The 14,867-nt window shown below is 30.0% G+C and overlaps 1 protein-coding gene across 1 annotated transcript; it reads left to right on the top strand.

Moving 5' to 3' along the window:
• Nucleotides 1-2,058: 2,058 nt before the first annotated feature.
• LOC125836030 (uncharacterized) lies at nucleotides 2,059-2,580 on the top strand. Its single transcript, XM_049515125.1, has one exon. The coding sequence runs from the start codon at nucleotides 2,059-2,061 to the stop codon at nucleotides 2,578-2,580; it is 522 nt and encodes a 173-aa protein (XP_049371082.1).
• Nucleotides 2,581-14,867: the final 12,287 nt, after the last annotated feature.

Genomic DNA, 14,867 nt, shown 5'->3' with positions numbered 1-14,867 from the left:
TATACTAAAATAGGGAGAAAGGTGAATGAGATGAGAGGGAAGCGAGCGGGCGAGCGAGATGGGAAGGGAGATGGTCATGTATCTCAAATACATGTGAATCACGTTATATAGATACAAGATATGTATTTGTATGTATCTTGTGTGATTCTCATGTATCTGGATACTAAATACATAGAAGAGAGGCGAGCGAGATCGAAGGGACGCGAGCGAGATTTTCTATGTATCCCAGATACATATGTATCTACTTGGATACAGTGTAACTTAAACAAATTACACTTAATTTTGACTCATATATTTCGAGATACATGTATCTAAAACACCAAAATCTTGCAAGATTCGTAATATTGCAAACTAAAGTGTATATAAGTAATTAGTTCATAAACTAGTGAAATTTTTGTGAGTTTTCTTTTTAAAATTACCTTTGTACCATATTTACTTTGTCAGATATATGTATATGTCGCACTCAGATAGATGTATCTCAAATAGTAATTTGTTCCACATATATTGTGTCCAAACTTGTTTGTATGTATCTCGGACACACTAACACTCTTACTCACTTGCGTATATCTCTATTTTAAAATGTATCTAGTATCTCAAATATATTTATCTAGTGTGATCCGCATGTATCTAGGATACACTAACTCTCTCGAGCACCTTTATCTCCTCTCTCGCTCGCCTTTTTATCTCTGTATATGTATATTGAGAATGTATCTGTCTATTTGGTATCAAATATATATGTATCTGACTTGAAATCTAAAAGAGTAGTGTATCTGACTTAATATCTAGTACGAAATTATTAATTAGAGAGACAATATGTAATTATTTCAAGCTACAAAATGGATTATTATTTATGGTAAATATTTGTATAATTGGGTAGCCTTTCCATTATATTTTAGCTAATAAAAACCTAAAACATTTTAGAGTTAAACAAAAATTAATAAGCTCAACAAAAGAAGGGGGCAAACTATATTTTGATTTCAACTACATAAAATAGAATGTGTATATATATATAGTACTACTTTATCTCAAACTATTTCTCGAAATATTTGGTTAAAACTAAACCCAAACACTAGTTTTTAATGTTTAAAATTGACCTCTAAAAAATATTCCTTTAAATTTTTTCAAGATATATTTTTAATAAAAGTTGATGAATGATGAGGTTAATTGTTCTAAAATCTACTATTTTTTTTAGGGAAAATGCATAAGTACCCCCAGCCTATGTCCAAAATCCCTGAGACACATCTAACCTTTACTAAGGTCCTATTACCCCTCCCCCCCCCCCCCGAACTTATTTTATATATAATTTTCTACCCCTTTTCGGCCTACGTGGCACTATCTTGTGGGCCCAGCGCGTGTTGACAATTTTTTCAAGAATAGTGTCACGTAGGCCGAAAAGGGGTAGAAAATTAATTAAAAAATAAGTTCGGGGGGTAATAGGACCTTAGTAAAGATTAGACGTGTCTTGGGGATTTTGGGCATAGGCTGGGGGGTACTTATGCATTTTCCCTTTTTTTTACCATCATAATAGGTATCGAAATTTGTTTAATTGTCCTCATGATTCATTTTATAAATCTTTTTTCCCCTCTTGTTGCTTATTAATAAAAGAATTTTTGACTATTTGACAATTGTAAACGTGATTAAATGCATAAACTAAACTCTAAATGAAAATGTTTGATCAAACAAGTGCACTTTGCCATTTTCTTGTTCTCAAATTCTCAACTCTAAAATACTTCACTTCCAAATTGTTTTAAAAACTCAATATAGCTTCTTCTTTTCATTTGATAAAAGAAAAATTGAGAGTATTTTAAATTTCTAGAAAGAAATTGCTAGCCTTATATATATTTAATTAATTAAAGTCAAGGCAATGGCAATTGTCCAAACCTCCTCACTTCACTCTCCACTTCTCCCATTTAACAATATCCAAATCAACATGTTATCACACAATTAGAAACAAATTAACCAAAAACAAACAACAACAACAAAAAAATTAACACCCCAAATTAAAGTTTACATGACAAATTTTCAAGGTTTCACTCACAAAGAAAAAAAGTAAGATCAATGGGATACTTTAGGTACTTATTAGGGATCCAAATGTTATATGCGGTGGCGTATACATCAACATTGTCGTTCGTGACATCAGAAAATAATGATTCATCAATCTTATCTACAGCAGAAACCAATAATTCATCAATGGCTTCTTCAACAAAAAATAATGATTCATCAATCGCACCTATAACAAAAATCAATAATTTATCAATGATGTCTAGAACAGTAAATAATGATTCATCATTGACGTCTCCAACAAATAATAATGATTCATCAATAGCATTGTCACCAGATGAAAATAACAGTTCATCAACGGCGCCGTCTGGTTTAAATGATGACATCGTAATATGTGTAAGAGATTGTATGCGTATCTGCATGAATTTAGACAACGCCACCTCGCACGATTGTGAGGGTGCTTGTCGCAAGGGATGTAGACCATTGATTTCTAGGAAAGAAATAGTATCACTTGGTAATATTAATAGTTCAGATTTCATTGTAGACAAATTCAATAAGCCTCTTGATAAACCTAATTAATGACTTTTTTGAGGTTGTTTGTATTTAGATATGTATTTTCGTATGTATAAATATCATAATAGTTATTTATTTATTTTGCTTTCGATTCTATTTTGGTTGTGGACTTTGCCATGCAGGCCCAACTATAATGGGCTTTGTACTAGTAATGAAGGCCCCAAAAAAAGTTGTTCAATCCGTTTCAATTTATATGACCTATTTTAACTTGACACAAATATTTGAAAGAAAATAAATTGGTTTTTGTGGTCTTATTAAGCATATGCAAATATAGAAAGAAGAAAATATTTAATCTCATGGTTTTATATATATAACGTGGAAAATTGAAATTAAAAAATTGGTAAGATGGAAAAAATCACTTTTAAAGACAGACTAAAAGTTCATGTCAAACAAATTAAATTAAAATGGATTTAATTTTTGTCCCGCAAATAACTTTTTTTTGTGACATAAATTTATATTTTTCTCATCGATTGTGATATTTTACAAGCCATATCGAATGACACCCCTTGACATAAAGAATACAATAAATTATTGAGAGAAATTGTATTTAATTTCCACCGCACTAATCACGGAAATTATTTTTTTTCCTTCTTTGTAATCAAGACAATCAAGGAAAAAAGTCAAAACTTTACAACAAAAGGAAAAAAATTCAATCATGTCATGCAAGAAAATTAAAAAAAGGACATATGATAAATTAGTTGAGTTATTAATAATTTTCCATAAATACATTACTTCAATGTTGCTGCTGATTTTTATTTTTTTTTCTATTCGAGGTAATTCAGAAAGGAATTTAAAATATAATAGTGTACATAGTCTTATCAAGCTAGTAGGAAGTTTGGTGGACTTATAGAAAGCTAAAAGCAAGTAACGTGTAATTAGTTTTTGTAGTTGGTAACGTATGAGGCAGATATGGAAGTGAGGTTTGATACGTCGATTATTTAAAGAAGAAAAAGTTTCAAGTATTTTAGGGGTTAAAATATATCTAAGGAAAGAGATTGGTAAGGATGTCACTTGTCGTATTGGTATAGGGTAGATGAAATAGAGGTTCACATTCAGAGTATTGTGTCATAAGATGTCATATCAAAACTTTAAAAATATAGAAATGTAGTTAAACCAATTGTATTGTAAGAATTGTTGAAAGGTGCGGAAATGAGAGGATGATGTGAATGGATGTGTGGACGAATTAAGAGGAGAGATAGGATATGAAATGAAGGTATTCAGAATAAGGTGGGAACAACTACTATGAACGACAAAATACAAGAAGCGAGGTTAAGATGTCCTCAGAGATATAAAGAGGAGATGTTTGGATGTCCCAGTGTAAAGGTATGAACGAGGCTGACTATAGATGAGTTAAGGAGAGGTAAAGATAGATCGAAGAAATATTGGAGAGAGATGATGATTTACACTGAATATAACACAACTCTAACTTACTGAAGGCACAACATAAGATACGAAGTTACGAAAGATACAAATTAAAATAGAAAATTAGTAGATAGTCGTGTTTAACATCATTTGTTTGGAGAAGAAAGTCAAAACAGAAAGGAAATTCATGACCACTTCTTTCTCTTTCTTTTTCCCCATTTAACCTTTAGGAAAAAGTTAATTAATAGCTAGCAGAAAATTAAGGAATATTAATGTCTTAATAATATCTTTGTTTTCAATTAATTGGTGGTTTCACCAAATATAAAATCATGAATCATCATGTAAATGAAAAATTCAAAAGTGACTTAAAGGCATAATAATATATATCATTAACTTAACTTATTAGAATCTCAAAAAAAATATTATCATTAGTTTTTTGTTCCAATATAGCTACTACATTGGTTTATCAATGTTCATTTGTGATTCTTCTACTTATACTGGGGGAGGATAGTATTAAGGTTGATTGTATTAGTAATACTGAGGTTAGATATGCTAATATTAGTTATGTAAGAGCTTACATTTGTTTATGCATTATTTGGTCTGGTGTATTGAAAATCATATGCATTGCATAATTTCTATTTTTAAAAAAATTATTTACAAAAAACACTCTCCACAAATATCGTGAAAAGAATGTAAAAAAAGTTTTGAGGGGAAATTGTCTCTTTAACCATGCTAATGAATGCATGCATTACAAAACCTTCAATTGCTAATGGTATCATGATTTGTCATATAATGGTTATATAAAATACCAAATAGAATGTATGACTAATGATTGCATTAATTGAAAATCTGAACAAATAAGATATTTATAATAAACAAAGTTAATGCATACATTATTTTTTCTGTCGAAAAACTTCTTGGTATAATTAAAATCTTCTTGTTTTTTGTCTTCTAGCTAGTTTCCATGTGTATTCCCAATTTTCCCTAAACTTTTACTCCTAATACTAATTGGAAACAAATTGAGTGAACAAATTAACAAACAATTATGATTATTATTGAATCATTATTTATCTTTAATTAATTACCTATTGTGTCCATAAAATCCAAACTGTTGACAAATATTAGATCATATTAAATCACTTTTGTGTGTACCAATAGTTTGTCCAATATTTCTTGTCTCATACAGAATGACAAAAAATACTATATGGTACATATTCAAACAATAATGGTTCACAAGATTACTATTGAAACTTGTCCCAATTTTTCATGATGGGCAACGCACAATAAAGTTAAGTGATTATTTTGTAAGTTTGTATTCAGACTATTTTGCAAAAAAAACTTTTTGTAGTACTTCTATAATCTATGATTAAAGTTGATGATATATAGTGACAAACTCTTCAAGATTTTCTTCTCTAATAAAATCCATATATACTCATATTCATATATATACATTATGATTATTTATGCATGCACCAACAATCACTACTACAAAATATGGAATTTGTAGGTAACTCCTAACTAGCTAGTCAGTCGCTAAAAAGTTCATAACTAATTAAATTTTCTTAAAATTCATCACTAAACAATATTAGCATGAGATTTTTGTTGTTTAGCTCTAAAATTTTATTCGTCGTTATTTCTTTGTTTTCTAGTAGTGAATTAATGATTTATACTCCACTCCCTTTGTTCTTTTTTACGCGTCTAATATTAACTATATGTACATGCATTTTTTATTAGGTCGCTCATATACTAAGGAAATCCAAATTTGACTATTAGTATTTTAGTAGGTTGGAAAATACTTACTTGACGATAAGGAAGTTATTTGAAAAACTAAATCTTATTACAATATATTTTTAGTATACTGGACTAGTAAAAAGTTAAGGGCGGATGGGGTATATATTAATCTATATTATCTATAGCTTCTCATTCAAACTTCAAAGAAAGTTTATTATGAAAAGGAACTTTTGTGACATAATAATCCACTAATCTCTAATAAACAACTACACATGATTATAAAAATATGTTAATTATTATTATGATTGAATGAACAACTATGAAAAAGATTGATGAATTCTACTATATTCTATTTTGATTCCAGAATAATTTTGTATTATAAATCCATCTAAACAACAAAAAATGCTTTTGAAAAAAAGGAGAAGAGAAAAGATGAATCATTTCTAACTTTATAGCAAATCAATTAATTAAAGCATGAAGAACAATCTTTATATATCTCCAACATTTTTTTTTTCATTTCATTTGGCATTTATTCATTTCATAATTGATGAAATATAACTAAATTATCTTATCTCTAAATCTTACCTAAATCAAGATTACTATTCATAATTTCACCTTTTTTCTCTCTCTGCGATATGAGATTCGTCTAAAATATCATGTATATATACTTCGTCTTCTGAAGTTTACCTTTTATTCCTCACCTCACCTCCCCCCTCCCCCCTCGTTAGAAACATCATTGAAGGTGTATCTAACATAAAAAAAAAATATCGAATATGTAACGCATTATATATATTTTTAAAAATAATAAAACCTTCAATAATGTTTAAGGAAAAAAAAACATCATGTCTATCATATGGCACTTTCAAGGGACAATTTTTTTAAACATTTAAGTGATCTCGAATTTGTAAAATTATTTTTTTATGTGAGAAAAAAAATTATTGGTGATTGCAAATTCATCTAGAATATTGCCCCCACTTTCTTCTGGCTAAATAAGACACCTTCACATGCTATATGTAATGTGATGTGATGCAACACAACATGTATCATCATAGTCATTACAAGTCATTTAGGTTTCAATTTTCTAAATAGATTTATAGTCTTAGTTAGCTTACACATAATTTTATTTAAAGAGAATTATTGAAAACATTTCGGAGTTTGACGCAAGTTATTCATTTTATTTTTGAATTTGACGTAAGTTATTAGTTTCATCCCTGAAATCTGAACTTGACACAAATTATTAGTTTTATATCTGAATTCTAAACTTGACGTACGTTATTAGTTCCATCTATGAATTCTCAACTTGACACAAGTATATTAATTTCATCTCTAAATGATTATAGCCTAAAAAACATATTCTTGAAAGAAAATCAATAGAAGATCAACTTTTTGAGATATTGGGAAGTGATATATAAAATAGAATAAAAAAATTAATTGGGTGGATTCATGTTTATGGGATGGTTCCATTTTTTGTGTTAAAATAACATGAAAGCCCACATATATATGAGTGTTATGTCAAAAAGGAGCAATTGTGATGCCTAAAAGTACTATGACCCTCCACCTAGATTCACACTCATAGAAAGTGTCAAAATAATTGCATTTATAAGAACAATGATTCAATGAACTTTGTATTTAATTATTTATTTTTCACTCATTAAAATAACATGGACAAAATTATTCACCAAAAAAAACTAATAACGTGAATCGACGAATACATAAACCTCAAATTCTATACAAAAAACACTCAAATATATCATCGAACTTTGAAAAATGGTTCATCTATATCATTAAGAGTCAGAGTCATCTATGCTAATTCTATTTGAAAAAATGGCATATCCATATTAGATGAGTCCTTACAATTTTACACAGTGATTAAAAAATCATTAATAGATTAATCAACTTTACTATTTTACCCTTTGTTCTTATTTTTAACATCTTGAAAAAAGAAATTCTTAGATCTTCAAAATTCATTTAAACTTCCAAAGTCATATTAATTGTAGGGATAAAATGAAAAAAAATTATTTAACTATATACTAATTTAGTAAGTGATCAAATAATATGAGACAAATACTTTTAGTAAGATGTCCATCTAATATGAGACGGAGATGGTATACTAATCAACACTCTATATAAATATCATCAAAGACTTGGCGACTCTAAATTCTATGACATCATCGTTAAATCTGTTAGGGAAAAAGGATGAATATACCTCTCGAACTATCATAAATGATATGCAGATACCTTCCGTCATACTTTTGGAACATTGATGCCCTATTGTCTAAAAACTAGAGCATATATGTCTTTCACTCTAACGGAAGACGAAATAGGGACACGTGGCACAATCTTATCCGTCGATCCGATATTTAATAAATATCGGGTCAGTGTATAAGATTATGACACGTGTATGTCCGTTAGTATAAAGGATATATATGCTCTAGTTTTTGGACGGTGGAAACACCAATGTCCCAAAAGTATGACGGAGGATATCTGCATACCATTTATGATAGTTTAGGGGTATATTTATCTTTTCTTCCAATCTGTTATCACTAAATATCTCTTTTATCATAGTGTCGATACCATAAATATTTACCATTGGATTCTCTTTTAGCCAATTGAGTAAAACACCAAATCAACCCATGAAAAAAATCTCACTTTTTGCAGAAACATGCATCGTGATTCGTGCAGGGGCATGACAGGTATTTTGACTAAGTATTATTACTGTTATTCTTCACGGAGCTCAGCTTTTATATGACGGACGTTGCACGTGTATATTAAAAAAGGACGATTAGGTTTAACGGCGTTAGTGTTGAAAAGTAACGGTAAAGTGATTTTTACCAAATGAATATAAGTTAGTTACTCTCATCATGAAAATAATAATAATAATATATTATGTAAGTTATGGTTGTGAAGTTTCTAAGGTTGATGTCATAAAATAAGAATTCAGGATTATTTTGATTTTTTTTATTGTTATATGTTTTAGTTCATAAATTATTTGTACAGAAAAGACATAAAGACACAATCAAAATTGTCTCGTATTTGCATAAAGACACCTTAATTTTCAAAGTGTCCTATCACCCCACAGAACTATTTAATATCGTTGTAAATGGACCATTTTGACCCATTCCCCGTCTGAGTTGTTACCACGCACATGTGGCGCGTCATTCCGTGTTTTCACTGCCATGGACCAATTTAAAACTGCCACGTGTCATTTTCTTTCTTTATTATTAATTATATAATCAATTTATGTCATCTTCCCCAATTTTAAACCCAAAATAGCCCTAATTTTTTGATTTCATGGTTTTTTCCATAGCAAGATCAACCTGTAACAACAAAAAACTATAATATCCTAACAATATCTTAACAATGGCAACAATAGGAGGTCGATTCCAACACTTTTACAAGAGGATTTTAATAATCCCTAAAATCATAATAATCGAAAAAAGAGAAGATTTTTATCATATGATGTAGAGCCCTAACATGTTAGACCTTCAATCTCCAAGAATCTTCTCCAAGACACATAAACAACAAGATTATCAACAACAACACGACGAGAAAACTTTTCTATTTCTTTAGATTTTAGGGAAAGTTGAGAAATAAGAAAAGAAAAGGAGAAACGACTTTCTTCAAAGAACAGGGTCGGGTCGGGTCGGGTCTTTTCTCATCATAGGGAGTGAGCAACACGCGCCACTAAATAGACGAGGGAATGGGTCAAAATGGCCCATTTACAAAGATATTAAATAGTTCTGTGGGGTGATAGGACACTTTGAAAGTTAAGGTGTCTTTATGAAAATACGGGACAACTTTGATGGTGTATTTATGTCTTTACTCATTATTTGTAATATGTTTGATGGAGTCTGTCTATTCATGATAATCTAATAAATGATACTCGTTACTTTTCAAGGATAGATATCTTCTTCCTTTTTTAGAGTTTTTGAGTCGGATGACATGAATTCAACATAATCTCAATTTTATGTGTGTATTTATTCACGAAGATTCAGGAATAAGTATGATCTAGTTTGTTTGATCATATATATATTTGTGATGGCTCAAGTGAATGGCATTCATTGCCTCTACTGGATAGTCATCACCTTTTTGGAGTCTCGAGATCATGAAACAGAAAGTCAGGATTGTCCAAGACTTTTGTGTATCTTAATCCATATTCGTTTTGGAATATGATTAACCAGCTCCGTTTGACTCCAAATTTTATAGGTCCATTTGTGTAGACATAGTGAACGATATTTCTTATCTCTACATGATTGACGTCACTTTCTTTTTAGAGTTTTGATGTCATTATACATTAATTTAATTCAATTTTTTTAATATAAAAATCTTATAAAAGAGAAACTCATTTGAAACATCTAATCCATTTTGCGATATTTTTTTCTCACCTCATCCCAAGAATTAATAGTGTTTCGACTTATTTTTCAATACTATATTTATCGATAATAAAGATGTTCAACCCGTCTAAAAAAATATGGATTTTAAAATGCAATTTAGAAGGAATTTCCAAAGTTTTGACTAGCTAGATAACAAGAAATGCTAGCTCCAATTACTTGGAAGTTAAAATACATTAATTTGCTTTCTTAAGTTCTAATCCTGTTTTTTTGTCAAATACTTAGCCAAAAACTTGTCTTTTTCTTCTTCTTCCATAGAGTAATTATTATTAGAATAAATACAAATAAATAAAATTATTATTCGAATAAATACAAATAAACTGCAAAAATCATAAACTTGGAAATTGTGCTTTTTACAAATATTATTGACCAACTTATTATTACACATAAAACACTATTTGACCACTGTCACGTCAGAAGTATATTCGTTTTTACTTCAATTTATTTTACTAATAATTGTTAATTTTTTTTTATTAATTTAAGTGTTCATATATATGGAAATAATTTTTTAATTTTACTTGTATTAGAATATATCAAAAGCATAGAATCTTTGTCTAAGATGAATTAAGAACAAATTAATAAAGATTATCGTGGATGAGACTCCAAGTTGGCAGTGGATTCTCTGACTAAAATATAATTAATTAATTAATGACACATTTTTTCATTGGATTCCACTCATCTACATGTATGTTTTTTTTTAGGTTTGTATTATGTTAAGAAAGAAATTAAATGTTAACCTAAGTTGTCAATGACACGTATTATCTGATTTGAATTCAATAGATTTTCACGATTTTGTTCTTCGGGCTTACAATAATGGAGCTCAAAATCATACGTTTTGTATGAATCTGTGTTATTAGCTATGTCTTAGATAAAGTTATTCATGTTTGAACATTCATTTTAGTTTGAATTATATATATTAAGAAAAAGTTAAATGTCATAACCCAAGTCAATGACACGTATTATATGTTTTAAATTTAATAGATTTCATGAATTTGTTGTTCAGACGTACAATTATTTTCAAACTTAAAAATTAAAATTGTGCGTAGCATAAGAATTATTTGTGTTATTAGCCTATGTTGTGTTGGTCGGACTCTTCAAAAATGATATCATCTATATATATGTTGAGTCATTAAAAAAAAATACACTATTTTTGAAGGATTCGCCATGCACACATCGATATTTCTAAAAAGTCCGAGCAACTTAACTATCAACTATGCCATATATAAAGCTATTCATTTTTCTCTCTTATTCACATGCGAGATTTATTTAAGATGTAACATTCATCTATTTTTTTAAAACTTGCTAACGATATATAGCTAGAATCTTATCGATCTTTCTCTTTGACTCGTTCTCATCGATCCGCCCTCTGTCAAGAACGTCACACATCTTAAAATACAAAAGAGAGGCCATACTTTCTTAATCAATTGATGAAGAACTCACAAGGAAGGTGAGTCAGATATTCAAATTAAAGAAGGATCAATCCAGAAGGTATGTAGTATGTGCATTATTCTTCTAATAATAATTATTTTACTACTAATAAAACATTAAGATTTTTTTTCTGAAAAAAAGGAACTTTTTAAGGAATATTATTATTATTACAATAATTTATAATTAGTGGCCATTAATTAGGGTGAACGTGGAATAAAGTTAGTTGATTATATATGCTCTAAAAATACTAAACACATTTGGCTTTAATCATCTTTTTTTTTTCTCAATAAAGATGAAAAGGAAAAAAAAGGAAAAACTTTTATGGACCAAATTGACTTATAATTCATCTTTATTCTCACGACTCAATGGCAAAAGATGCCATGTGCAATTGCAATAAGCAATTATTCCATTCGGTTTAAATTTGTGTGTCTGGTTTAATTCGATATAAAATTTTATAATTTTTTTTTGAATCTTGTGATCTTAAATTAAAGATACGTAAATATATATCAAAATATTATTTTATTTTGTAGTCTTAAACATGTCAAGTAAAAAATTAACGTTTTAAAATTGCCAACCAAAAAAGAGACACTCTTTTAAATTGAAAGGAGTAATATAATATTGCATATAGTTAATTGATAAATAATTTATAAATTTGAGGAACCTGGGAATAATCTTGTAGTATATAATTAATTGGGAAGTAACCTGTAAATTTGAGGGACTTATGAATAATACGGTATAGTTATGGAATAATCTCTTTTAGTATTGATTCTCAAGATTTATAGGTTTTTTGTAATGACCCGAAAGGTCATTTTTGGAAATTTTAAACTATTTGTTTAACTTGAGTTAATTAATCGATAGTTAGTGGGCTAAAGTGATCATTTATTTAAGACCCTCTATTATTTGGCCCACAATTATTATAATAAATTAGGGGTTTGTCACTTTTTAATAAATAACTAATTTAGAAAAGAAAGGGAGGCAGAAACTTACCTAGGCGGATGAACGAGATGAAAAAGAACGGCCAAACTTCAAGATTCAGGTAGGTACGCCTTTAAACAATGAATTGAGTGTATGCGTAAATGTGACATTTTGTTAATTTATTATTACTATATGTTAGAGGTAACAATTTAGTTTTCAAATTTGGTTAAGATCGTTATTCCTATTGGTGGGTGTGTCATGTTGGTGGGTTAATGTATGCAAGATTATTAATGGCTAAGGTGTTTGGTGGGTATAAAATGAGGAGGTTATAATTTTGTTTGCAGTTGGTGAATGGCGGCAGAATGTTGGTTAAAGGGAAGTGTGATTTGGTAGGATATAGTCATTCAGTAATTATTATCAAATTATAGTATAATAATTAGAAGGATAGGATGGAGAAAAGGATTTTGAGATTAACTTGTGTCAATTTGAGTTCTGGAAAGTTTTGGTTTTCCCCTAATCTAAAAAGCTATGTGCATAATTCGGGTTTTTAGTGTTTCTCCAATTCTTTCTTATAATTATCATATTATGATTCAAGTTTTGATATATTAAGGTAGATAATTGAATATAAGGAGTAATTTATAATATGAATACTATTATAATTATGATATTGGAGAAATTATGACTTAACCGTAGACTTGAAATTTGGAAATATAAGAGTTGACATGTTAATTGGCACCAAGATATAGGAACTTGATTTTAGGTTTGGGTGAGCTCTTGGGTCTAGTTGGACATAGAGTAATATGAATATTGTTAATTTCGAAATCTTATTGTGGTTATTTATTTGAATAGATTGTATTGATTTGGAAGCTCAACGAAAAGGGAAGGCTCAAGTCTCGGAGTGAATTGTGAATCCATTGAGGCAAGTGGATTTCTAAACCCTTGTTAAGCGTATGGAATTCGTGTATTTCCTTGTGGTATATGTTTGGGAGTAATGTGATCAATTGTTTGTGTAATGTGTTGAGAATTGTTTGAAAGACTTGTTGAATCATCGTTGAACTTGTGATTTGTGCAATGTTATGAAAATGGTCATCTCCTCATTATTTGTGTGAACATGTCATTTGCATTATTCTGAGACATGGTTGTGACAAGTGTTATGTGCATTGAGAAAGAATAAGAAATTAAGGAGGATGTACCATTTCGAGGGACGTATCGCGCGCCGCGATGGATACTATATTTCGAGGGACGTGTCGCGCGCCGCGACGGATATTATATTTCGAGGGACGTATCGCGCGCCGCGATGGATGCATGGACAGATATGTCCCCCATGGGTCCCGGACTGAGAGACAGCGGGTGTGTATCATTAGGTCAGACATGCATCACTATAATTGACATTGCATTTCATTGCATTGCACATTTTTATTATTAATGAACTTGATCTTGTGTGTTGTTGATCTTGTGAGTGCCTTTCTATGGAACTTGTGACTGACGAATATTGAGGTGTTATTGAGAATATATGACCTGTTAGAGTGCTATTGTTGAGTTGTATGCTTTGTAAATTGTAAATTGTTAGGTTGGGTTGGTTTTATGCAGGTTGTAGTTATGGAGGTTAGGATGGGGTGTAAGGAGTACCCGTATTCTGTACTCTTAGCTTGTGTTTAGAGGTTTGCTTGTTGAGTACCGTGTGGTTTGGTACTCACCCCTTGCTTCTACAATCTTTTGTAGGTTACGAGCCCGGATCTTCGTGATACCTTCAATTCTCTTCGTTTCCGAGGTTTTCTGTGGAGATCTGAGAGGTAGCTGTTTGTCATCTCAGCGAACCTTCTTACTCCTGTTTATGATTTTGTTTTTACTTGAAAGACAACGTCATTTGAGACTTGCGTATTTTCTTTCAATTCTAGTATTTACATTAGAGGCTTGTGCACGTGACAACCAGGTTTTGGGGATTGAATTAAGTTGACTTGTTTTCGTAATAGTAATTGCTATTGAACTTTGCTTTATTTCCGCACTTTATCGAAATGATTGGGTTTTAGGCTGACTTGTCTTGGTGGGATACGACGAGTGCCATCACATCCATTTTTGGGTCGTGACATTTTTTGAGACGACTTCTTTTCGTAAGATATTAGATTTATCTCACTCCTTAGTCCTTTTAACATTTTCACTTATTATAATTTGATACTTACACATATCTGAATATATAGATAAATGCAAACATGTTTAAATAATCTCAATAGATTTTTCTTATGTTATCCTCATGATTACGTGTTATACCTGTATTTTACTGGCAAATATAGTAATCATTTAATCATATATAATATTGTATGACAACACACTCACAACATATGTATTAAAGGTCAATCCAGAATTTTTAGAATATGAATGCATTATTAGAAAACGGAGAAACACCAACATATTAGGTTAGAACCATCCATGTTCCTATGAGTAAGTAATACATCATTCAATTAAGCG

Source organism: Solanum verrucosum, unplaced genomic scaffold (genome assembly GCF_900185275.1).
Source record: "Solanum verrucosum unplaced genomic scaffold, falcon-dt-bn FXZP01000284.1, whole genome shotgun sequence".
NCBI lineage: Eukaryota > Viridiplantae > Streptophyta > Magnoliopsida > Solanales > Solanaceae > Solanum > Solanum verrucosum.
The sequence above is the reverse complement of the archived record's forward strand: the minus strand, read 5'-3'. Positions and strand labels throughout refer to the sequence as shown.

Excerpts from the sequence above, each read along its gene's own strand:
- LOC125836030 (XM_049515125.1), top strand. The coding sequence starts at position 2,059 with ATGGGATACTTTAGGTACTTATTAGGGATCCAAATGTTATATGCGGTG.